At 33.6% G+C, this 27,573-nt stretch overlaps 2 protein-coding genes across 5 annotated transcripts in view; both read left to right on the forward strand.

Moving 5' to 3' along the window:
- LOC107439782 (dopamine receptor 2) overlaps positions 1-14,847 on the forward strand; it is a 140,275-nt gene extending 125,428 nt beyond the window's left edge. For all 4 annotated transcript variants that reach the window (XM_087157878.1, XM_021147523.4, XM_021147524.4 and 1 more), the window contains one exon: positions 13,182-14,847. In XM_087157878.1, the coding sequence (XP_087014004.1) occupies positions 13,458-14,786 (1,329 nt within the window). In that variant the 5' untranslated portion in view covers positions 13,182-13,457 and the 3' untranslated portion in view covers positions 14,787-14,847. The remainder of the gene's footprint in view (positions 1-13,181) is intronic.
- On the forward strand, positions 4,974-9,095 carry LOC147815952 (uncharacterized). The gene has a single exon (XM_087156663.1). The coding sequence runs from the start codon at positions 4,974-4,976 to the stop codon at positions 9,093-9,095; it is 4,122 nt and encodes a 1,373-aa protein (XP_087012789.1).
- Positions 14,848-27,573: the final 12,726 nt, after the last annotated feature.

The raw sequence follows: 27,573 nt of genomic DNA on the forward strand, positions 1-27,573 counted from the left end.
AGAAATAAAAATAGAAAGATTAGCAAACGATTATTAGCGAAAAAAATATGAATGAAATTTTACGCCACTCGCGCTACGTCAAGTTCCTCGTAAGTTTATCACATTTTAATATTAATCGCCCCCTTAAATCATTTCTTCGTTGTCGCCAAATTATTTTTTTTAAATAATTAATTTTAATTTTTCTCATCTTCTAATAAATAAAAACAATAGAAACTTTAGATTTTTCAATTGAAAAATATGTAGATTAAAATGGTATAGAAAAATCCCTACCTCATAATTCAAACTTTTTTCATCCTCACTTTAATTAAATAATAAAAAATAATAAATAATTATTAAAAATTATTTTTTTCATGAAATTATCTTTGGGTAAATGAGTTTTATAAGTGGGTGCAATTTTTTTTTGAATTGCTTCATTAGTTTTTAAAATATGACTGAAAACGCAAAAAACGAAATTAACATTAAAGGGTCCAAACTTTGAATCGCTCTCCTGACCAAACTATGGGGACCACATTTCCCAGATTGCGGCTGCCCCCTATATTTTGAAGATAAGGAATCCAAATATGCAAAAAAATTATATGTTTATTCAGAGAAAGTACGTTTTTGTGTCTGATTTCGTAACTTAATTAATAGTTAGCACTAATTAATTAGCATATTTGAGGTCACCCCCCAGAACCATTAAGATTGACACTTAGATCGTGAAAATCCGATCATTAGAACAAAAGTTATTCAGGGTGATATCTTTTTTTTTTGCGGACTGTACATGTATCAAGGAAAGTCAGGGTGCAGTGGTGCGATATCCGAAGATAGGGCGGAGACTCGAAGATTCAAGAATGTAGAACAATTTTTATTTTATAACCGTCGTTGAACAGTCGATCCTATTTTGGGTTTATGACTGCTCATGTTCATCTCCGTATCCTTGTAAATTTGAACACAATCCAGAAGACAAGGGAACTCCTGAATCAAGTATTTTATTTTATAACCGTCATTGAACAGCCGACCCAATTTAATGGATTTATGACTACTAATGTTCAACACCGTAGCCTTGTAATTTTGAACCCTATCCAGAAGACAAGGGAACTTCTGAATCAAGTGTTGGGAAAAATTTACCTTCGTGGAGGACTTTTTGATGGAACTAATCCGCATTTGCGTTACACGGAGAGGAAGACCACGAGAAACTCCCTCGGTTAGCCTGACGACAAGGGGACTCTAACCCATGATTCGTCTACCACTGAGTATATTTCACGTCAGCACTGTGGTTGGTGCAAGCCGGATGCGGAATTCGTGCCGACTGGGATTCGAACCCGGTTCGCCTCATTGGAAGGCGAACGCTCTATCCCCTGGGCCATCGCGGATCTGGATCACGCATTGGGAGAAATGTTGCCTTCGGGGAGGACTCTTTAATGGAACTAACCCACATTTGCGTTACATGGAGTGGAAAACCTCCCACGGTTAGCCCGATGGCAAGGGAACGCTAATCCATGATCCGTCTGCAACTGAGTATATTTTACGTCAGCACTGTTGTCGGTGCGATATCGACCAGTCATCGAACCCGATTCACCTCAGGGTTAAAGAGTAAATCGAATATCCAGCTCACTTCTTTGAAAAGACTCATGTCGCTCCGAGATTCTGGATTCAGTCAATGACGTCAGCATCAACTTCTCGCTTTAAAAATGAATTGTTTCGCTTTTCTTTTTTGAAAAAATTATGTCCATGCATTCATTGTTTTCAATTTTTATTTTGATGTAATTTTCTTCTCATCTGATAGCAAAAAATTTAACAATAGTAGTCAAATATCAGCTTGCTTGATAGCGACCGCCCAAGAATTATTTGAAAACACAAAATGAGAAAAAGTCATTTTTCAAGTTTTATTTCAGAAACTGCAAAGGTGACATCAAAGAAATTATAAAGTGTACTACAAGAATTTATCCTGCTGTGAATAAAGAAAGAATTATCCTTTATGTTTCCCGTTTAGTCGTGTAAGAACTTTTATTAGAATTTCCCCCCATTGAAATCGATATCGTCTCGTAACTTTAAACAGAAAAAAAGAAAGAAAAAACGCACGAAGTCAAAGAAAATAAAATCTGGAACTTCAAAAAAAATCAAAGTTATTAATGCTTAAAAATTCTTTCACTTTCATAATATATCTTTTATTGTCATTATTCAAAATATTTATAATTTATTGTCATTATTAAATATTTATATGTTTTAATTATAATGCCTTAATTTTAAATATTTATGAGCAAGTGTAATATTTCCACTATTATATTACCGAAGATTATTTTTGCTAGTAATTGACTTTTAAGGTTTTAGGTTCCTTTCCTAGAGATAATGTTTAAAAAAATTTGCTATTATATATATATATATATATATATATATATATATATATATATATATATATATATATATATATATATATATATATATATATATATATATATATATATATATACTCCAAGAAAAATGCAACACCAAGAAATAATGCACGTAGCGTCATGCAAATTTCAGGAGCGATAGTAGTGAGATGGATATGCAAATGATTAAAAAAACAGACTAATAAAATCATTTTAAAGCAATTTATTCAATATCTAATGTGGCCACCTCGGGCAGCTATACAGGCCTCAATTCGGCGAGGCATGCTATCAATGACTCCATTGACGGTTGCCTGAGGTAACCTTTGCTAAGCCACATCCACTGCTGTGCGCAGATCATCGATGGTTTGCGCCATTGGTCCTCTGTTCATGCCACGTCCAATGAGAACCCATAGGTGTTCTATGGGATTCAGATCTGGAGAGGCTGCCGGCCAGGGAAGGATGTCAGGCTGTTAAGAGTTCGCCGTGCGACATGCGGACTGGCATTGTCTTGCTGGAATACCGTGTTGGGTGCGCCCTGCAGCAGGGGCAGAACAACGGGATACACAACTTGTGTGACGTAGCGGTTCGCTGTCAAACTGCCGTGAATGTGTACCAGGGGCGTTCTGCGATCAAACATTATGCCACCCCAAACCATGATGCCCGGTGTAGGACCGTTGTGACGCTCGGCGGCGTAATGGGCTGGTTCGTAGCGTTCTCCGGGTCGCCGCCATACCCGTCGACGGCCGTCATTTCTCCACAGACAGAAACGAGATTCATCCGTGAACAATACCCGATGCCATTGGATGGTCCAGGTACGATGACGATGACACCACGCCAGGCGTCTAGCCCTGTGTAAAGCGGTCAACGGTACCCCTGTTGCTGGTACCCGTGCACGTAACTGTACTCCATGCAATCTGTTGCGCATGGTTTGGGTGGACACAGATCCTCCTGCTCCTGAAGGCAACCGGCTTCGGATGGCACTTGCCGTGGAGAAAGGGTCTCGAATAGTCAACTGGCGAATACGCCGGTCTGTGCGCTCTGACGTGCACCTGTGCGCACCACTTCCTCTTCGGCGTGAACGTAGACCTTCCTGAATCCGTCGTGTGCAGGGCCTGATTACCGAAAAGGCATAGGAAGCAAGTGCTTCCCCTGTAAAATTCTAGGGGGGGCCCCCAAACGACTGAAATTAAGGGCCCAATTTCTTATTTTTGAAAATGTACTAGTGACTTATAACTGCACTAGTGAACGTTCATTTTCTGTATTGAAAAGAATAAAAAATCGGTGGAGATCAACTCTTTCAAATAATAAATTAAGTAGTTTAGCCCTTTTGGGCAAAAGAGAGCGATATTACAAATAGGTTACAATTTGCAGATATTATTGAAGATTTTGCGAATTTAACAGCGAGAAAAAAACATATGTAATGGTAATAAACCTATGAATTTTCTTATTTCTTTTTTCTCTATCATTGTGCTCAAATTTATTTTACTCTGCTTTTTATTGTTGAACTAAACACACAAGACTTTTAAATATCTATCAGTACGAAAAATATTTTTGTTTCATGTTTGAAAATTATTTGGTATGATTTTTCTGGTGCAGTAACAATAATTTATGCTGAATTAGAATTTTGTGTTGTTCTGCCGCTAGTAAACGAATTGGCGTAAAATAAGAGACTAATCTTGCAAAGAACCTTTCGTATAACAACAAGTAATTTTATAATTTAATTTATTGGAATATTTAAATTTTGTTAACATGTTTTTGTTACTATAAAGCACGTAAAGAAGGGCCCAACATGATTGCATAAGATCTCTGTATTCCTTATTAAAGAATTTATAAAAGCAGACGATTGTAAAGTCTAAAAATAGTAAAGAAATAATGGGTTTGCAAAATCATAATTAAAATAAAGTAAACGCATAAAGAGATAAACTTAAAATAAAAGCAGACGATTAAATTAGAAGTCAATATTTAGAACGACAGAGTTGTTGATTCTTTTTAGATTAGTTTTATTGTGGAATTTGAGTATCCTTATATCCCGTTACGGGTTTTCTAGTTGTTTATGATGTTTTCACTATCCCGTTACGGGTATTGCATATTTCTTAATGTTGGTGTTTGTTAATAAAAGTTTTTATTTAAAAGAAAAACTGAATAGTTCTTGATATAGCTTATGATACGTTACAGCTATATTTAATTGGTAATAATTGGCAGCGTCGGGATCGATTTACCATTTGATTTAAAGGAATTGTGTTCCAAATATTGTTCCTTATGGCCTTCTTGGGACGAGAAAAAAAGTGTGATTTGGTAGAATTATGCAAGGAATTGGGCGAAACTATTATTGAAAATGTTACAGTATGTGAGTTGATAAATCTTATAAAAAAATCTGAAAATTACGAAGTGAATCTAGTTAAAGAAATATTAGAAGCAATTAAAGAAAATCGTATCGAAAAAGAAGAAAAAGAAGAAAGAAAACGCCAAGAAGAAGAGGAAGAAAAACTACGCCAAGAACGGCAAAAACAAGAAGAACGCCAATTTGAACTCGAGAAATTAAGGCTTAGTGCCCAATTAAGTGGCCCTTCAAATCAAAATATTGGCACTACTCTGCGGAATAAGTTAGATATTCATAAGTTAATGCAGAATTTTGATCCTAAGGAAGATGAAATCAGTCTTTATTTAGTAATTTTTGAGCGTCAAGCAAAACGAGCAGAAATACCAAAAGAAGAGTGGGTTACTCATTTATTATCTTTTCTTTCACCTGACATAACAAAATTAATAGCAAGAGAATCTGAAGAACAAACGTACAACTATGATCATGTTAAGGAAATTTTAATGAAGAGGTTTAAGCTAAGTCCAGAAAAATTTAGGATCAAATTTATTCAGCACCAAAAGAAGTTCGATAATAGTTGGAAAGATTTCGTTTTTGAATTAAGGAACTATTTAAACGAATGGGTTCAAGGATTGGAAGTAAAAGATTTTGAAACCTTGCTGGATCTAATGGTTACTGATCAAACTAAACGAAGAGTTCCCAATGAAGTGCGTGATCATTTTATAGACACTTGGTCAAAAATAACTTCATCTACAAAGCTGGCAGAAATACTTGACGAGTACGAGAATGTACGTGGAAGTCGCAAACGAATTGACTTGCAGGTAAATTTTGAAAATCGGAGATTTAATTGGCGAGAAGAAAATGCCACACGGAAAAATTCACAGGGAGCTACTTCAAAGAATAGCCGAAATGCAGAAAATAAAAGAAAATATGAGTACAAGCAAGCAATTTATGATCAATTTGATAGACGTACGCCTTTAAAATGTTACGAATGTGGATCTACTAATCACTTACGACCTCAGTGCCCGAAGCTTAAGTGCCAAAAGCCACCCGCTCAAGTTAATCGAATCGGAGCAGGACACGAAGAAGACAAATTACTAACTCCGTACACTCTTATGGCGAAAGTAAATGGAATTAGGATGCCAGTTCTTCGAGATTCAGGTGCAACTATTGATATCATATGCAGAAAATATGTGACTCCAGATATGTTTACTGGCGAAACTGTGTGGGTACAACAACCATTAGATGAAGGCCCAACTTGTTTACCATTAGCAAAAGTTTCCTTATCTGGTCAGTTTGGCAACATTGTAACCAAAGCGGCTGTGGTTAGAAGTGAGTTGGATAAAGGTCGATATCTCCTTGGGAATAGAACAGCGGCTAGATTGCCAAATCTGCAAATGACGCCAATGCAAATTTCAGATTTAAACGCAGTTAGTACCAGATCGCAAGCTCGTTTAAAAGCAGAAAATGAAGAATATGAGCAACAAAATTCGAACGATACCGAAAACTCTTCCGAACAAGATAATAAGAATCAAGAAATTATTTTAGATGAAAAAGATGACGAACCAGTTTTAGAAACGGATGCCGTCAGTTCAGAAATGGAAGAGATATTACCAACTCTAAATGCCAACTCTGATGAACTTTCTTTAATACAGGTAGATCACGATGAATTCGTTAAAGCTCAACAGGAAAGTGCCGAGTTAAAATCAGTTTTTAAAACTGTGGAAGAAGTTATTCAGAATCAAAACAGTAAGCATCGCTATCTGGTTGAAAGAAAACTTCTTTTTAAATGCCAAGAAGGACGATTAGGAGAAGAAAAAAAACTTTTAGTTATACCTGAGAAATTTAGAAGCCGAATTTTAAAGTTATGTCATGAAAGTACTTCCGGACACCTTGGTGTAACCAAATCCAAAGATAGATTGGCGCGATATTATTTTTGGCCAAAATGCTATAAAGAGATGGAAGAATTCGTACGGACCTGCGATAGTTGTCAAAAAGCGGGGAAACCAAATGATAAAAAAAAGGCTCCTTTAAAAATTGTACCGGTCATACAGGAAATATTCTCAAAACTAAACGTTGATGCAGTTGGTCCTCTTCCCACCACGCCAAGTGGAAAAAGATACTTGATTACGGCCATTTGTATGTCGTCAAAATATCCAGAAGCAATCCCAGTGAATGATATAGGATCTGTGTCGGTGACTGATGCCCTACTTAATATTTTTTGTAGAACTGGTTTCCCACGAGAAGTCCAATGTGATCAAGGAACTTCTTTTATGAGCATGCTAACAACTGAGTTTTTTGATCGATTTGGCATAAAGGTTCGGCATAGTTCCGTTCATCACCCACAGTCGAATCCCGTAGAAAGATTTCATAGAACTATCAAGCGGATTTTACGGGTACTTTGTTTGGAGTCTAGTTCTGACTGGGGGAAGTTTTTACCATTTGCCCTTTTGGCTTTGAGAACTATAACACATGAAAGTACAGGATTTTCGCCAGCAGAGTTAGTACACGGAAAAAATTTGCGTACTCCTGAAACTTTGTTGTATGAACAGTGGACCAAAAGAGAAATAGACGAATCTCCTGCGACGGAATACGTTTTTCACCTAATAAACCGCTTAAAAAGATGCCAAGAAATTGCTGTTAGCAAGATGGAAGATGCAGCGTTAAAAAGGAAATCGTATTACGATAAAAATAGTATTAGGAGAGAGTTTAGTGCCGGAGATTTGGTTCTTGTTTTGGCTACATCTAGAGCTAATAAATTGTCTGCTCAATGGATTGGCCCGGGGAAGATAGAAAGCAAAGTGTCTGAAACTAATTATTTAGTGAATATTCCAGGAAAAAGAGAGAGTTCACAGATTTATCACGTAAATATGCTTAAACCATATTATAAACGGCCTGCAATAATTAATTTTCTATTATGTGCAGAAAACGATTCTTCATCTTTAGAACAAGATATTGACTTTCCACAAGTGTATATTTCACCAGATGAATTTGATGTATCTGAAATGATTAAAGACAGTCACCTAGATAATCGCCTTAACGGACATGAAATCAACCAATTGAGGAATATTTTAAGAAGATATTCGAAAAGTTTTTCAAATAACCCAGGAAAATCTAACTTAATTGAGCATGACATTCAACTTAGTACAAATAAGCCAATTATTTCCAAGCCTTACCGAACTTCACCCAGACAAACAGAAATTTTAAAAACTGAAGTACAGAAAATGTTGGACTTAAAAATTATTGATTTAGGTGAGAGTGATTATACTTCTCCTATGATCCTAGTAGAAGCACCAAATAAAGATCCAAGGCCCTGCATTGATTACCGTCGTCTCAACGAAATAACGGTAACACAATATTTCCCACTTCCGAACATAGAAGACCGAGTTGAAGAGGTAGCCAAGGCAAAATTTATCAGTCTTTTAGATTTCGCCAAGGGATATTGGCAAATTAAGCTTAGTCCAAACGCTCAAAGATTAGCTACTTTTGTTACCAGTTTCGGAACTTATAGGCCATTACGACTTCCATTTGGGTTGAAGAATGCCCCCTATTTTTTTAGCAAATTAATGGCACGACTACTAAAGGGTTTAGAAGAATTTGCAGTGCCATACCTTGATGATATAGCAATTTTCTCAGATACCTGGGATCTTCATTTAGAACATCTTAATTGTGTATTGCAGCGTATCAAAGAAGCAGAACTTACAATGAAACCTTCAAAATGCCGTTTTGCGCAAGATCATGTTCTTTATCTAGGACATATTGTCGGACAAGGCTATAGAAAACCCTCTGATATAAAAACACGAGCAGTTGCCGAATTTCCTGTACCTAAGACCAAAACTGAGACCAGAGCATTTTTGGGACTAGCGGGCTATTACAGTCGATATATACCAATGTTCTCTGTTCTGGTTGCACCATTAACAGACTCTTTAAAAGGCAAAACAAAAAAGGGAGAAATTACCTGGACGATCGAATGCGAAGAAGCCTTTAAGAAACTAAAACAAAAATTAACGAGCCAACCTATACTCTTCTCTCCCAACTATGAAAAGGAATTTATCTTGCAAACAGATGCTTCGGAAATTGGTATGGGTGTGGTATTAACACAACTAGATAATGAAGGCCATGAACACCCCATAATATATCTGAGTAAAAAGTTTAATGAGTCCGAAAAAAAAAATTGTACTACGGAAAAAGAATGCGCCAGTATAATTTTTGCCATCAAAAAATTACGACACTATTTAGATGGGCAAAAGCTTACTATCCAGACTGATCATCACCCGCTAACCTGGCTTAAAACAAATGCTAGTTCAAATGCCAGACTTATGCGTTGGGCTTTAGCATTACAACCGTTTAATTTTAAAATTGTGCATAGAGCTGGTACTAAGAACAAGAATGCAGATTGTCTCAGTAGAGTATCTTTAAGTTCTTGATTTGAATTAGACAAAAGTTAATTGAGGGGGAGGAATATGTAAATAATGTTTGTTTTTCTTATTGATATTGATACAGATTAGTCTTATTTCCTTATTCATATGTATGATTTATTTATTTTAAAAAACTAACTCGTAAAGAAAGTAGTTGCTATTAAAGTTTGAATTAAAGCTCTAATTAAGGTGAAAATATAAAATAAAAATGCATTGATGTTTTTGAAATTGAACCAGTTAAATTTAATTTAAGAAAGTGTTTAAAAATGATTATATTGAAAATGAAACATAGGTGTTAAGCGAATTTGTTTGTAGAGAAAAGTGCTAGTGTTCTTAAATATGTTATTTTTTTATGCATATAAATATTAACAAGATTGAGTAGAATCTAATTATGTGAAGCTTAAAAATCGTAAGTATATTGTTTGGATTAAAAAAAAATAAAAAGTTATACCAAGATAAAAAAAAAATAAGCACTTTGAAAAAAAAATCTGGTTAGCTTCAGTTTTTAGATATTGTTGTATATATGTAAATAGTTATGTTAATTTGTATTTATTTTGTGTGAAGTTAAATTATAATATTTATTTACAGTCTAATTTTATTTCGAATATTTTACTTTGATATCAAAATTGAGTTACAAGTGAATTGTCTATTAATGTTTACTGCAAGAGTCTAAAAATAATTTAGAAATTTTAAGTTTTAAAGTTAATTATTGTACATCACTTCTAATGTAAAAATTGTATCTTGCATTTAATTTGACAATTAGAAAATTTAAATTTAAAAGTGAAATGTTTTGATTATAACATAATGCATTGGTTTCAACCTAAAGTTTTAGAGGACACAAAAAAGTTCATAATAAACTTTTCCCCTGTTTTCTATGGAAAAGTTCTTCCAAGGGGAGAGGAGTTGTAAAGTTTAAAAATATTAAAGAATTTATAAAAGCAGACGATTGTAAAGTCTAAAAATAGTAAAGAAATAATGGGTTTGCAAAATCATAATTAAAATAAAGTAAACGCATAAAGAGATAAACTTAAAATAAAAGCAGACGATTAAATTAGAAGTCAATATTTAGAACGACAGAGTTGTTGATTCTTTTTAGATTAGTTTTATTGTGGAATTTGAGTTTCCTTATATCCCGTTACGGGTTTTCTAGTTGTTTATGATGTTTTCACTATCCCGTTACGGGTATTGCATATTTCTTAATGTTGGTGTTTGTTAATAAAAGTTTTTATGTAAAAGAAAAACTGAATAGTTCTTGATATAGCTTATGATACGTTACAGGGGCCCCAAAATTCTATTATGCTTCCCCTATTTTCAGAGGTTAATCGGGCCCTGGTCGTGTGACGCAACGTTGGATGGTACTCACGTTGTGCCCAACACGAGTTGCTATTGCGCACAGCAACAAACCAAGTTCATTGAGTTCCCCGGTCGTTAACTGATGGTATTGAGCTCGCCGACGTCTCAGAGGCATTTTCTACGCTTTTTCGAAAGTCGCAAATGCTACGCAAAACCTCAGATGCCGTTTATGAGAAGGGAAAGTTGCTGGCCTTTATAGCCCGAATATGCGTACCACGTGATCAGATGCGTGCGCAAATTTAATCATTTGCATATCCATCTCACTACTATCGCTCCTGAAATTTGCATGACGCTACGTGCATTATTTCTTGGTGTTGCAATTTCACTTTTGAGGAGTGCAGACAGACAGACAGACAGAAAGACAGACAGACAGACAGACAGACATCGCAAATAATAAACTATTGTTATCGAACAATATGTAACAGACAGACAGACATCGCAAATAATAAACTATTGTTATCGAACAATATGTAACAGACAGACAGACATCGCAAATAATAAACTATTGTTATCGAACAATATGTAACAGACAGACAGACATCGCAAATAATAAACTATTGTTATCGAACAATATGTAACAGACAGACAGACAGACATCGCAAATAATAAACTATTGCTATCGAACAATATGTAACTATAAAGGTGTCCTGATATACATTCTTTTATTTAACAGTAAAAGTTAAAAACTAAAATTAAACGATAATGAAACAATGACGACAACCATTGAGAAATTTTTCTCTAACTTTAAAGAGTTATTTTTAATACTAAGGAATACCAAGAAAATGCATGAATACTATATTTTTGAGCAGAAATAATTTCTTAGAAGTGTAATGTTTGACAGCTTTTATCAGAAAAGTGCCGAACGTTCAACTTATTTCTTATAGAAAGTATAAACAATAAAGTTTTCATATTCTTTAGTTGTGACTTTCGAGATCGATGTCCGGCGTGTAGTCATGAGGTGAGAAATTGTAACTTCAGCTTTGAGAAAGGACTGACCCAGCCCTTCTCTATCTTCTCTTTGGCCCCAGGGTTCACCTCATTGGAAGGCTCTAAAGAATTCATTAAGCAAATTAATTCTTTTTGTAGAATCTGATAAAATTATTAGCCACTAGATGGCGTCTTACAATGAAAATGTAATTCAGAGCCACTAGATAGCGTCTTACAATGAAAATGTAATTCAGATTGACTTAAGAACTCGATGAAGGCAGTTGTAAGTCTAATGTCCCAAAATTAAATTTTGTTATTGTTTGAAACGAGAGTTCATCCTTGAATTTACAGGCTCTATCCCATTAGCAGTCGCGGCTTGGAATATAATATTCTGCGTTACAAGATTGAAAACACGAAAACAAGGTGCATTCGGCAAAACACGGACCTAGAATTTGTCTGAAATTCCTTTGATGCAGTGTAACAAAACACTCATGTGCTTTACTATTAGTGCGGTACTACGAGCGGCCTACCTATTCTGTGCTTTAATTTTATCATTTCTGTACACAACTTTTTATATTTTATTTAAAATGTAGCTCTGTATTTTTACCAGAGTCAAACATAACAGACGTTATTTAAATGTTGTTGTGTCGCTAGAATTACTAGTATCCGCATAATTTCGAAATAAAATTAAAAACGTTAAATTGACCCGATTTTAACTAATAAAACTATTTTTTGAAATGTCGACACATTCACTAAGTGCCAATTCAGCGGAAAAGATATACTTTAGCTTAGGGGTACACAACCTTTTTGAGTGAAGGGCCACATGCACAGCAGATTGACCATAGAAGGGCCGCATGCCAAAGTATTTAGACAGACATGTTGACAGTAATTGCAGATGGTTATTGTTATATAGACATCAATGTTCTAAGCACTAAATTTTTTTTGTCAGTTAACCTTATAATATGTTTGAATAAAATTAAATACTTTTAAATGTTAAAAAATTAGAAACTGCAAAAATGATTACTTAGGAGAAAAAAACAAAATCAGAAACTCTGAATCAGTTCATCAGAAGAAAAAAATTTGATGAATTGAAATAATTAAAAACTATGGGAAAATTCATGTTTTTTTATCATATTACGTAATAAAGTCCATTTCAACATTAAAAAATTTGTTCATGGAATTAAATTTAAAAAAATTAATAGTCTAGTTATTAAAAAAATGCACCATAAATACTTTGATTTAAAGAAAGTTTATGATTTTAAAAATGATTAGAATTTAAGCAAGACCTCTTGAGCTGAAAATAAGATTCAACATTTAGTAAGGAAAATACTTTAACTTAAAACATTTTTTTTTAATTAATTATAAGATGCAGGGGCTGAGAGAGGGTAGAAAAAGAAAGAAAGAAAGAAAACACTAATTTTGAAGGAACTAGTTTCCTTAATTAAAAAGATACTTGTTTACAACTCTTAATGACCAATACTTTTTTAACATGACACTTACTATTTATAATTAATAAATTTATATATTAACAATTAATTAAAATTCACATTACTTTACGAAAACTATCTTGATTACATTTTTTACACAAACTTTTCCTTTCATTATTATAGATACATAAGAATTCAAACTTAGATGGGAATAATTAGATCTGATTTGCAGGTTGCGACCCCTGTGTTATTTTTAAATTAGTGAAAGGAACTATTTTAATTAAAGAAAAAGAGCTTAAATAAAAGATTTAGCTGTTTTCATAGTTGTTATAGTATTGTATACCTTGTTGTCATGTTTTGTGACAAATTATTTTTATTTGTGTTTCAGGTGTCTTTAAAGGATATGATGGCAGAAAATGACGCCTCCAGTGCAAAGCACGTTTCTTATAAGTCAAGGAGAAAGTCTATCATGGATGGAATATACCACTATGTGAGCTTTTGAATCCGGAAAGTATTTTGAATGGCACAAAATTATGCATTCCCGAGAATAATTGTTGAAAAGAACATTCGTTATTCCAAGAATTGAAAAAACAAATTTTAACGAAAATATGTTTTTATAGCCCTGTTGAACGTTTGTAACTCATAACATTGTGGAACACGAAACATGTTTATGAATGAAACAGCTGTAATACTATCAAATCACTTGCTTCAAAATTTCACGATCAACGATTCTTTCTTTGGAGTCGTCGATTACCACACGGATTTAGAAGAAGAATCGCCGATCTTACGTTCGACGGACACAACAACAACCCTTTCTTCCAGACCGGTTTGGAACACACGCTTAGAAGAAACATCGGAATATGAATCGACGTTTCACAACAACGTACTCGCGATCATTTTAGCATTTTTCTGCCTGGCGACAATCTTCGGTAACATTCTTGTGATGGTGGCAGTGGCAAGAGAGCCCTACCTCCACACGGTTACCAATTACTTCATAGCGTCTCTTGCCACGGCCGACTGCATTGTCGGTGCCGTTGTGATGCCGTTTTGTGTCGTCTTAGAAATCAGAGACGGCTACTGGCCGTTTGGACAGGACTGGTGCGATGTATGGCGATCCATAGATGTCTTAGCCAGTACTGCTTCGATATTGAATCTCTGTGTTATCTCGCTGGATAGATACTGGGCAATCACAGACTCCATGTCTTATCCAAGAAAAATGAGCCCAACGAGGGCGGCTCTATTGATTGTCCTTGTATGGGTATGTTCCTCCCTCATTTCCTTTCCAGCAATTGCTTGGTGGAGGGCCGTGTCAGCAGAATCTCCGCCAGAACACCAGTGTCTCTTCACGGAGGACGTTGGCTATCTAGTCTTTTCTTCGGCTGTCTCCTTCTACGTTCCATTAACTGTCATGCTCATCACGTATTACAGAATTTACAGAGCAGCCATGGAACAGAAAAGGAGCTTGAAACTCGGAACGAAGCAAATTCACTCAAACGGTGAATGCGCTTCGTTGACGCTGCGAATTCACAGAGGGGGTATTTACTCGCCGAAGTACGAAACGAACTTGACGAGTGGAACGTCGCTCCCGTCCCGACACATAAAAACATTCTCATTGAGCAGGAAAATCAGCAAACTCGCCAAAGAAAGGAAAGCTGCCAAGACGCTCGGCATTGTGATGGGTGTTTTCATTTTATGTTGGCTTCCATTTTTCGTTACAAATGTCTTAATGGGCATTTGTGGCGACAGTTGTGTGATGAACTCAAAACTTGTCTTCTCCGTCGTGACGTGGTTGGGGTGGACAAACTCTGGAATGAACCCCGTGATATACGCGTGTTGGAGCAGGGAGTTTAGAAGGGCATTTACCAAACTTTTGTGTTCCTGCTGTCCTAGGTACATGAGGCGAAAACGCAGATTTCGCCAAGTTGTTCGAGATGAAGTTTCTTTGCCACATTTCAATTTGCCATCAAACCCAGTTGACGATGTATCCCTGTGAAATATTTTATTAAACTTTTTCTTGCTTACATGACATATTAAATGTTTCTATGAGAATCTCATTCTTTTGGTTCATTGCGTTAATAAGACGACATCTAAGCAACTATCCTGTGAATCTGTGAGGGTTCAGTCGAAAATAAACGACTCTTAAAGTTTTAGATTATTTGTAGTTTAAAACAGCGCTAAATATGATTTCATAATTCGAGTGATTACAAGAATACTGAAAGAAATCAGGTGGAAAATATTTTTGCCGTTGCATTTTGCTACATCAAAAGAAATGCTACGACTTTTCAATGCGCAAGTGTTGTAAAATACAAGGTAGTCATAGAAAACTTCTATTATTCAAGAATTTTGGCTGCTTTTTCTCTCGACAAATCGAAATAAATTTCATGTCGTATTGTTTGAAGATATGCGATCAAGGCGATTCAGAACAGTTAAGCTTTCACTGTAACAGTTAACCGCGAGCAATTTTTTTAAATTTTAAAGAAGAATATTGTTGTAGTTACCAAAAGAACTTTTTATTCTTAACTACCAAATTAATAACATAAATGTATCACAGAAAAAATATTGCGAAACAAAACACAAATAAAATTTTAATGTTTAATTTAACGAAAAAATCTCACCTCGTGAGAAAAAACACAAGAAAATTCAACTAAAAAGAAAAAAAAGAATGTTCTAATAATTCTTTTAAAAAACAAAGAGAAAACGTGAACCACCGATACAATATGTCCTTTTTTAATTTCATGCGTTTTGCCAACCTGGTTAAATATGACTCGTCAATCTTCAACAGCAATTTAAATTCTGTTCTTTGAAAATAATCGTCTGCTACTATGTCTTTGAATATAATCGTCTGCTACTATGTCAATCTTCAACAAATATCTTGAAGGACAAAACAAGAAAGGTTATTTTTGTTGGAATTTTAAGACAAAGCATTTCATATGGGGCATTGTGAATAATAACTGGCAGAATCTACATATAACATTACAATTATATTTCGCCTCTCTAATTTTTGAAATAACGTATTTCTTCGCTTATTTTATTCCAAACTCCTACGATAAAAAAAGTAAGTACCGAGAACGAATATTCTACGAGGACTAGGATATATTCAAAGACAATAGTGAGTGCCACAAAATAGGTATTTTTGCTTGCCCCAGCTCTAAGATTTGCTAATTGAGTAAAGTTTCTTTATGTATCATATCTTACGACACATTCGTCTCCATATTTTTCCACCCATTTAAAACCTTAAGTGGGATGCGTGTAATTTTTAGCCTTTACACATAGTTGCCAAGAACAACAGTTTTAACAAGAACAGCTTATTTAAATTATTTCTCGTACAGGTTTATAGGATCACGAGCTTCCTCTTAGCTTTCGATTACTGTTTCTGAAACCAAGTTCGGTTAAAACAGTTCACTTTCTCTGTAAGCTGTTGGCAACTTCAAGCGAGCACCTGATTCATTGTCTTGCACTGCATATAAAGGGAATTTCAACGAGCGACGCTGCGAGTTAATTATGAAAAATGAGCTTACTTTTTTCTTTTTAAATGCGTCCTACGTGTTAAAGGGATAGAGAAGATGTTGCCAATCAAAAACTTTGAAATTTGGTCACTTTAACTGTGTGGCTGCTCTGTTGTTATGATTCAGCACGATCTCAAGAGCATACTTTCAAAGAACATCATATGAAATGGTCAGCTGAATTTATTTATGACTACCCTGTGTACCCATCAGTCGCTAGATGTATAATGCATAGTTTTAATACATTGGGGTAAAACCGGGTAGCTAAGATTCGAAGGCGTGTTGGAGCAAAACTGTTAGACTTAGAAACTATCAAATTTGACCGAAATATTCATTGGTTAGTGGTACACAATATTTCAACAGTTACTAATGTGCTGCTTTTGTTATAAACTTCTTTTTTTTAATAAAATTCAAATCACCTAATCGGGTACATAAGCTACTTCTATGGAAAATTATAAATTCTAAAATTTCATTACAAAGTAGCAGACATTTCTATTAGGCAATTGACATATAAGAGAATTTAAGAAACTTATGCACGTAATTTACATTTGATGCAGTCAAGGCTGTACTCACAGTGGGGAGAGAGACTGACAATTGTCCTGGGACTACAGGGCTCCAGCAAAATTCCTCACAGAAATATTTTGCTTAATACCTATTGGCAAAATGGGTGTTGTTTTGGGTTTGATGCCGTGTGCACCTTATTTGGACGTCATCACACTTTTCGACTGTGTTCAAGAGTAATAGTAAAGAGTGCATTGCATGCGTTGCTATGGCGACAGCTGCTGTTTGATAATTTTTCTAGAATTTTTTTTTTTTTTTCATTTTAAATTTTGTTATGCATTAAGTTGGTGAGTTTTTTTTTTTTTTTTGAGATATGGGGTCAGAGAGATCCTATAAATACTTCTTGAGTTGTGAATAAAAGAGAATTTCATCATTTGAACGATATTTTTGTTTTTATTGTTTTAGTTAAGAATCATAAATTCTAACCTACTGTTCAAACTGGATCGTTTTCAATGCTAATTCTGGTGAATATCACAAATAAAGAGGGTCCCAAAGGTTAGAGTTGAAGCAAGAAAAAAAAAAGATGCCAAGGCCTAAACTTACCGATGATGAAAAAGCTAAACGTAGAACGCAGACGGCAGGAAAATTAGACTACAACCATTTTGCCAATGGGTAACCTGTGATCAAAAAAATTTTCAATTTTTCATGAAAATTTGTAGATAATATCTTTATATCTACATAAAAACTACGATTTTTGATGAATTCTCTTCAAAAATTCCGCAAAATATGAAATAAGGGTCCGCAATAAATTTTGTCAAGGGACCATGAAACCTTTCTTCAGCCTTGAAAGTAGTTATCTCCTTCCTCCACCTCACTACAGCATTTAAAGGGCCCAGCATAGACATCAGTGTAGTACCCTGTCTGATCACGAGGTGAGAGGTTATCGAAACAGAACAGTGTTTAACTATTGGTTTACTTAGATTAACAGTTGAACTAAATTCTAATTGTATGAGTATGAATTTTTAGCAACTGAAGATTCATTTCATTAGCAATAAGCAAATGGACTAAAAATATTGTTTTTATTACTGTAATCACCAATAAATAAGGATAGCTTAAAAACATTCGAGAATTGACATAAAGCAAACTAACTTATCGACACAGATGCCTGGAATTAATCAACACACCAATAAGGTATGTTCTTTTTTAAATCAGCTAGAAAGCAGAACTTACTTCCACACAATCGATGTATAGTTTGTCTGCAGAAAGAACTCCCCTCTCCACGAAGTCTAAAGCCGTCTGCTGCTATGGAAACGAGAAATAGCGAATTTCAAAGAAGGGAGCTTCTCCTCTGATTCCCTTTCTCTCGCCGACCTGATCCAAAACCAGCCTTGAATAATGAGCCAATACTTGAAATAGTTAAACCTCGTAACCATAGTCCCTGCCACTATTCCAGACGAATGGAAATTGGAGTTCTTTGCATAGACAAACTATACCCGACTCACCCCTACATCTAAGCATACACATCAATTATTTTTTCTTCAAAATTTTCACTTTGAAAGCTTGTTTGTTTGTAATGCATTAATCACTGTTTCGGGTTTGTACAGTTATGTGTTTGCATTTCTTGTGCTCTGACTCCTCTTCACCTGTGAAATTTATCATTCCAGTCAAATCACGTTGTTTTTAGGATATAGAGGAGTCTCTCTCACGCGTGTTCGTATTTCTTTTAACCTTTTCTTTAGGGCTGGTACAACATGTGGACCACATCTGCTGGTTCAACATGATAAACCGTAAATAAAGAGTTAATGTGGCAATGGATCAACCACATAAATATGAAATACAAATTTGCTTCTTTTGTTTTTAGTTTTTCTACCATAATAAGTTTTAAACACTCTTTTAAAATCGAAATTAAAATTGGAAGTAGGTTTCCAAACTTTTCATCACAAACGTGTTTTTGAATTTTTCCATCACGAGAAGAAAAGAAAAAAAAACCTTCCTATTTTTCAAACAACTTATATATTTCAGGCAAAAAAACATTTTTCAATTGAAGACAAGTTTTTTTTTCAGAATGGCGTTGAGTTTATTTTAGTAAATTACTGAAAATGTGATGTCAAAACAGTTGTTTTGCATCATCTTGAAAACTATTATTTTAGAATTGGGTCAAAAGTAGCCGATGTCCAAATCAAAATAAAAATTCATTATATTATCCTATATCAAGTGACAAAATATAAGATGAAATAAAACTAAACTATTTTATTTGCGTTTGTCAAATAATAGCAGGAGTGCAGAAAATTCTCAGAGCCTAGTAGTATCTAAAAACACAGTTTTTTTTTTTTTTTTTTTTGTTACATTTACTTTTTTAATTTATTTTTAGAAAGAGAAACTTGTTTTTTGGTAAAAATGTTTTAAAAATAATTCTGTAAGAATAAAATTTATTCGATTTTCGCAATTCTCGAATAAACTGGCAGGTAGGTAGGCAGGTACTTTATTTATGTCGCACTAGAGCTCCACAATTTGCTATTGGCGACGTTCTGCGAAACATCCCTGAAGTTGAACCGAAGAAATGCCATCGCAATTTTGATCCTCTGCAGAGGGGATGGCACCCCTGCTTTGGTTTCTCGACGACCTATACGTGAAGTTGAGCACTTTACTGTAAAACAGCTTAACTAGGATCAGCCAGTGATGCTTGACTTCGGTGCTCTACCAACACCTCCTAAAAGTAGAAAGGCCTCAGCACGGATCAATTAAGTAGTCCGATGTGACGAAGTTAACTACGCAGTAGACGAAAAATAAGAAAGATGTCATTACGTTAGGGGTACTAAGCTGCGCAGTTGTTGAAAATACAAAATATGTCATTACGTTTGGACTACTAAGGGATATGTATGGTAACCCGTGCTAAGGCCTGTTCTTTCTAGGAGGTGTTGCTTCTACTGGGAACCATGTCTTTACGATAAGTCCACTGCAGGACCAATATATTTTTAGAAAGAAAAGCTTGTTTGTTGGTAAAACTTTTTTTATAATAATTCTTTAACAAAGATTAAAATTCATTCGATTTTCACAATTCTAGCATATGTGTTAAAAATTGAATTAATCGAAATGTATTGAAACTAGTAATCTATAGTAATGAAATGAAGAGCTTGTGTGTACACATTCTAAACCCATTAAATTTATGAAATAATAATAATAACAGGGCTCGATAAAACTCAGAAATTTTACCCGTCCCAGAGGACGGCTTGTCCAACAATGCACCCGTCCTCCTTTGAAACTAACCCGTATCTTCTAAACAAATAAAAATATAATTTTCTTTTATTTATTACAAACATTTATATAAATTGCACAATGAATTAGTAGTTACTAGGATTACAAATACTAGGATTGCATTATACAGTAATAAAAGAAATACTAGGTTACTAATAGTAACCTAGTATTTCTTTTATGAAATAATTTATTTCTTTTATGAAATAATTTAAATGACAAGGGTCAAGTTATCTGGAATGTCAATTTATCCGAGGGTACTGCGTTCTTTAAATGAATCAAATATGACGTTTGCCAGTTCCACAATCAAGCCAATGATTTACAGAGGTTTCTGCACAGAAATCTGGAAGTTTTTTTTTATTTAGATAGATGTTCATAATTCCGTTTAACGCTTCTTGTTTAAGACCGGTACGTAATGTGTTTTCCTTTTTTTTTTTTTTTTTTTTTTTGTAAGTTCATTGCTGAAAAGCCCCATTCAACCGCTGCAGTACTCCCAGACAGAGAAAACATCAATTACAGCATGCGCAGTATGTTGCTGTATTTCTAGATTAGAGGGTCATTTTGGAATGTGAGGCGCTAGACTCTTGCAAGATAACAAAAATTGAAAATGTATCACGAACATTAACAGGAAAATGGCCGTCGGCGCGGACGTCGGATTCGAGAAATTCGTTGTCCGAGGGGAATTTTTGGCCGCCGAGGACGGGCGATTTTTCGAGCACTGAATAATAACAAAATGTCAGTGTAAAAATACGTAATAAAAAAGTGTAATAAAAAGAATCAAACGAAAGTAAAAACTTCCATTTTTTCATAAATATACATTGAATTATTCTTCACCATATACATTATTATACATTATTTCAGCCCCCAAAAAGTTCTTGGTAGCTTTTAAAGAACAACAACAAAAAAAAACAAGTCATTATCCTTGTGCAGTTGTCGCCACATAAATTCGTTTAAATACGAATCCGAGTGTTCTCGGTTAGTTCCGCAGTGTTTCTCGTTTCGCCATTTTGAGAAACCCCGCAATTGTAAATTTGATAAAATTTGCGGTTATTGGCGCACAAACTACCTTTTGGACATAGTATCGGGGTTTGGCGAAAATGTTCGACGGGAGGATCCCAAAATACCATTAAAACATGCGTTTTTGAAAATCTGATCAGATAAACAATTACTGGGGCTTAGAATATTTTGTGACTGCATAGGATGGGTGTCCTGAAAAATGTAGGAACACAATAGTACAAAGAACTAGGAATAAAAGTGCATTAAATAATGAGGTGGAGGATGGACCCAGTAACAGAATTTACGGATCTTCACAACTGGAGAAGAAAGCCACTTTCTGACGTCACGAGCTGCAAGCCCTTCTCCCACTGCGATTTTAAATATCTGCTCTTATCTTGTTAAATAAATTTTATTTTATAGTATGCAGTTCTTGATGAAGGTTTTATATTTTATTTGTAAACTATAAATGTAAAAAATTGCTTCAATAATGGATTAAGGTGTAAATTATATATTAACATTCCTCTACAAATTACCGAAATATATTGTAGTATATTATTATAACAATGTAAGTTTAGTAAAACGTGATTGTATATTTAATTAATAATTTATTGGTTTATTTCAAATGCAAAATAAATACATATAATGGATACAAAAATTATTTTTTTTTTAAAGAATATTGCTTTGAAAAAAAACCAAAAGCATACTTTTTTACCTCTAGATTCTTGATACATATTCTACAAGATTTAATAGTACAATTTTTTTTTAAAGTAACAAAATCAATTCTATATAAACACTATTTAGTTGTAAATCAATTCTAACACACGAACTTTTAACAGTTTTTTAATGGATACTGATACATAAAATAAGGATTCTTAAAAGGAAAACTTTTAGCTAGAATGATCATTTTAAACAAAATTATGAATGAAAAAGAGGAAACATTCAACAGAATATACGTTATTCCCTATTTAATATATGATTTATAACGTAGATTAACTAACTGTATTTAGACCATAAAATCAAGAAGCCAAAATATGATTTAACCAAATTGCGCTTATTTTTTAAATTGTGTAATTCCAGAATAATAAGAAGGGATGCTTCAAGGGACTCTGAGATAAACCAATTATAAATTCGTCATAAATTAATTTATTATTATAAATTAATACTAATAATAAATATACAATAAAACATTAATTTCACACTAATAATAAATTAATTTCAAGAGACAGTAAGACTAATAATAAACTAATTACAAAAGACCTAAGTAATTTAAACGAATAAAGGATTAGTTATTCTTGATTAAATTATTAGAAACACATTTTCCTGACAGCCATTTATTTTGATCGACAACTGTACCATAATTCGTTGTTTTACTAATCATTTAAAAATAAGCTCATGAGACGTAAAAGTTGAATATATTCTGAATTACTAAGAAATAAAATTTTAACACATCTAGTAATTTGGCGCATGCAAAAAATTAAATTAATATCTGCTTTTTGTATAATCTATATATATATTTCTCTTACACGGCGACAAAAAAAGCCTCATTACAACTCCCCGAGTGGCAACGCTAGAAAATCGACCAATGATTGCCACTAAAAATGTCACATGTCAAATCTAGCTGAGGTGGCTCAACATATAGCGCTTTTAAAAACAGAAACTGAAATGTGACCTCTTCCGAAATTCACCCTATCAGCTGCGGCAATTAAGCTAGGCAGAAGTGAGTAGTCTTTGTCGATAGATCTCTATTTTAGTATTTTGTCGAAAGCCCCTCTTTTTACGAATTTATTTGACGATTTTTGATTTATATCAATATTTAGTTTCTGCAAGTTTTTCTTTTGTATATCAAAGTTCTAAGACTTATACTTATGTTTTTAACAAAGTTGTGAATCGTTCATGGTTATTATTTTTTAAAAACATCATATTTAGTTTATGCAGGTTTTTCCATTGCAATTGACCTAATAGACTTAATTATAGCCAAAATTCTAACCTTTTTAAAGAGATATCAGTTTTAGAAATTTTATTTTGAGATTTTATACTATAGCACATTTCTAATACGTTTAACGAATTACATGTCATTTATTTGAATTCAAATTTATTTTAATGACTTAGTATTTACTAAAAAGATGCAATTTTTTTTTTAAAAAAAAGTTTTTATATGAATTTGAATGATTGTTTTGAATTCTTAGAATTTTGTGCATTTGCAATATAGTACCTAAGTTAGTAGCCAGCGAAGCGAGCTTGGTTTGCAAAGCAAACCATATAAGATTGCGTAGCAATTTTCGGGGGTTGGAGAGCGTTAGCGAGCAGGGGGTGAAGCCCACTAGCAATATGAGTTTAACAAGAATACATCATACATAATCATGATACTTCCCACGGGTGTTCCCACGGTTCTCATGATACTTCCACTATATTTGAGGGTGCCCACGCCAAGTGTGATCGCGATTGATCGCCAAGCTGGGCGATGTTAAAAACCAATCGTGATTCTGATTGGTTTAGATTTTAATCATGATTCTGATTAGTTAAGAATTTAGCGTTGTTTTTAAATGAATTTTTAAATGTAATTTCAGAGATTCCTTAGTTCTACTTTGGATACCGGCTGGTAAGGTTACTTTTGCTTCTGGTACTGTCAATAAGATAAATCTTAAGTTTCTATACGATTTGAATAACAATGGAAAAAAAGCAGTGATTGACTGGTGTATGAATAAAGGTTTAATTAGTAATATATATAAATATCCTGTTTGTGGGTTACCATGGCGTTCCGGGCAAACAAGTATGGCGCCAAACATAAGTCGCAAAGGGGCACCCTCAAGTATATTTTTCCCCCACCCTCAAATATAGTCTACCCGTGGGAAGTATCATGATTATAAAAAATAATAATAAAGCTCTTTGTTTATATATTTCTCATTATTATGATTTTAACATATCTGTGCGATGACTTCTGTCGATTCATTTAACCCTATGTAAGGACTATAAAGTATTTTTATAAGAAGTATTTTATGTACATTTGTACGAAGATGCTTTCTAAAAGCGTAGATGAAATTGAATGAAATTTTAAAATCTTAGATTTTTAAAAAAAGAAAAAAAATTATTGTATATTTGGACTTTCTGGAAAAAAGAACGTCCATTTGACTTACAGGTTTTTTGCATTTTGGTGATTGCGAAGTAGAAAGAATAAAAAAGGTATAAAATGTGTCTTAAGGCCTTTTTTCTGGAAACGTCGGCGTCAGCTTGAAACCAACGTTTACCTCTAATTGGTCAATTTATGAGTTTGACAGCATACGTCATCGAACGCTCAGCTTGAACGACAACTGCCGTCCAAATCAACTACAGTTGGATAACAACGTGAAGTTAACAACAGAAGCAATGGCGGACAACAGAGCATTGAAATCAGTCAAGATTTTAATTTTAACATTAAACATAGCTTCTTCTTCCTCTTCTTCTTCATTTAGCTAAGCTATAATGTGTTTTTTCTTGGACAAAGTCATTATTTGTTCTTTAAAGCACTGGTCGACAATCACGAAATCAATACAAATTCAAAATAAATATTTGTTTACGTTATTAACGCATGCGCAATGCGAGATAATGTCTGCGTTGGACCGACTGCTCACGCTGAGCTAACAAAATGGTATTTTTATGGCGTCAAAATTATATCAACTTAACGCTGACGAACAGTTAAGACGCTTCTCGTAAGAAACCAGGTCTTGAGCTAACAAACCAGTATTTTGTTGGCGTTAGGGTAACGTCAACTTAACGCTGACGCCCAGATAAGGTGCTTGTCCTAAGAAAGGCCTTTAGGGAGTTGTTACCGTGACAGACCGAAATCAAGAGAATGTCGACTTTCACAGGCGAATGTCCGAAATATTTGTTATATCCGATTTGATATTAATTTATTCGTTGATATTATTATATTTATTCGATATTTTAATATCTGCTGAGGATAGATTAGGAGAAACATCAGTGTTCGGAGTATCCGTCAAATGCATACCGGGCAGTGGCACCATATAAAAAGCATTGATGTAGGGCATACCGGGCAATGAATACCTGGCAGTGGCACTAGACCTTAAGAAAACATTGGTGTAGGGGGCCAATTTTGGTCATTCACAGTAACAGAAACATTTATTGGATTCAGTTTTTCAATAATCTCAATATTTTTTTTTACGTAACTACTATCGAAATTCGAGAACTTTTTTATTTATATTATAAAGGAAATTAACATCTGTTTTGATTTCCATTTTCATTATTGCCATTTTACACTACAAATGTTGTGCATTCTAAAATATTCTTATTAGTTCTGACACATTCCCAACTTGTATGTTTTTTAAATATGTAATAAAAATTTGTGTAATATATTAGTACTTATTAATTTTCTATTTCTTAAAAATTTCTTACATTTATTCATTGCATGGCATTCTACCAGTTGCTGTAATTAATAATTATTTTTGTATTTATAAATATGTGAAACATCTTCTTTTTATTCTGCAAACTTATTTTCTTTAGTTGATTATAATGTTTCTCGTGAAGTAAACTGAATTCAGTGCAAATTCAAATAAACATATAAAAAATTGAATAAAACATTTCTCAAAATATATTAACGCAAGGACCACAGAACCAGGGGCTTCGACGCTCTCTCGTTAATAAGTACATGAACAAGGCCTTTTTTTTTTTGAAGATTTCAATTATTTATTTTTCTTTTTTTAATATTTCGGCAAGTTTTATCAACAAAAAAACTTTTCTGCACAATTAAAATACTTCATTGTTTTAAGATTAACATTTTCATGAATTCTCATCATAATACAGTGAAACATCTCTAACATTTTCATGAATTCTCATCATAATACAGTGAAACATCTCTAACATTTTCATGAATTCTCATCATAATACAGTGAAACATCTCTAACATTTTCATGAATTTTTATCATAATACAGTGAAACATCTCTAACATTTTCATGAATTCTCATCATAATACAGTGAAACATCTCTAACATTTTCATGAATTCTCATCATAATACAGTGAAACATCTCTAACATTTTCATGAATTCTCATCATAATACAGTGAAACATCTCTAACATTTTCATGAATTCTCATCATAATACAGTGAAACATCTCTAACATTTTCATGAATTTTTATCATAATACAGTGAAACATCTCTAACATTTTCATGAATTCTCATCATAATACAGTGAAACATCTCTAACATTTTCATGAATTCTCATCATAATACAGTGAAACATCTCTAACATTTTCATGAATTCTCATCATAATACAGTGAAACATCTCTAACATTTTCATGAATTCTCATCATAATACAGTGAAACATCTCGGGAGCGACCACTCTCCGTTCAGTAAAATTGTCCTTAATGGAGGTGGGTCGTTCTTAGAGGTTTCCTCCATTGACTTCAAAATTGTTATCGAAGGCACATAATTTTTCGCAAACGATTTTAATTTTAGTCAGTGTCATTTTCTTGGTGCGGAAATGCCACTTCTGTTGGCGTCATGAAAAGACGGATTAATGAATAAAATTAAGCGTCTATAAAAATGATCCCAACTTACATAATTATGTGTATAAATAAATTTACTAATTATGAAGGATAAGGCTATTTTAAATAAATAAGCAATTATGTTTTTTTGTTTAAGTTTGCATTTAATTTTATATCATAAAAAATAGTTAGCTTTAAAAGAGGGCAAGAAGTTTGTTGTTTGAGATGCTTGTTTTTTCTAAAAGAACTTTTTTTTTCTAATTTAACTTTCCATTCTAAAAATAAATTATTAACAGCATCGTCTTTAGAGCACTCTGATGGCAACATGATGTTGTATCCTTAAAAAAAGCTCTCTAAATAAGAGCCTCCCTCACACAAATATTTTGAATATGTTTTAATCTACTTATTTTTTTTATTTATTTTTTTTATTTTGATACTTTTTCGTGTTTCCTTATTTAACCTCTTCCGCATTTAGTGCAAATTCTTCCCCACTTACTGGAAGAGGTTTTAATGCTCTCTCCTAAAGGTTTTCTTCAACCCAAAATCTATAGAAAAAATTGCGTGCCTCCCGAAAGGGGTCGCAAAAAGAGGTGGTCGCTACATAGAGGTGGTCGCTACATAGAGGTGGTCTTTCCTGGATGTTTCATTGTAATAACATTTTCTTAAGTAACGCAAAACATATCTATGAAAAATATAAGTAGTGTTTTTAGCCACGCAAAAGATATTAAACTAATGAAGTTACTAAACTAAAACTGAAAAGTATTCTAAATTCACTTTTCTTATGTAAACAATTTAAGGAATCTCACATTAGCAATTGAGTGAAAACAATTGCCAACAACAACAAAATAGAACTTTCAATTCGCAACATCCATAAAATTATTATCTTGTTTCGAAAACTTCTGTTATCAGAAATATTTTAAATATTTTGATTTCCTCTTGCGTCTAAAAATCAAAAGGAATTCAATTTATAAAACAGGGTGCGTAGCGTTTTTTAAAGGTGCTTATTTTCGATTTTTAAAAGCCCTGAAAGGTGCTTTTTTCATTGGG

Source organism: Parasteatoda tepidariorum, chromosome 2, assembly GCF_982258835.1.
Source record: "Parasteatoda tepidariorum strain Cologne lab strain chromosome 2, Ptep-v5.0, whole genome shotgun sequence".
Lineage (NCBI taxonomy): Eukaryota > Metazoa > Arthropoda > Arachnida > Araneae > Theridiidae > Parasteatoda > Parasteatoda tepidariorum.

Excerpts from the sequence above, each read along its gene's own strand:
- LOC147815952 (XM_087156663.1), top strand. The coding sequence starts at position 4,974 with ATGCAGAATTTTGATCCTAAGGAAGATGAAATCAGTCTTTATTTAGTA.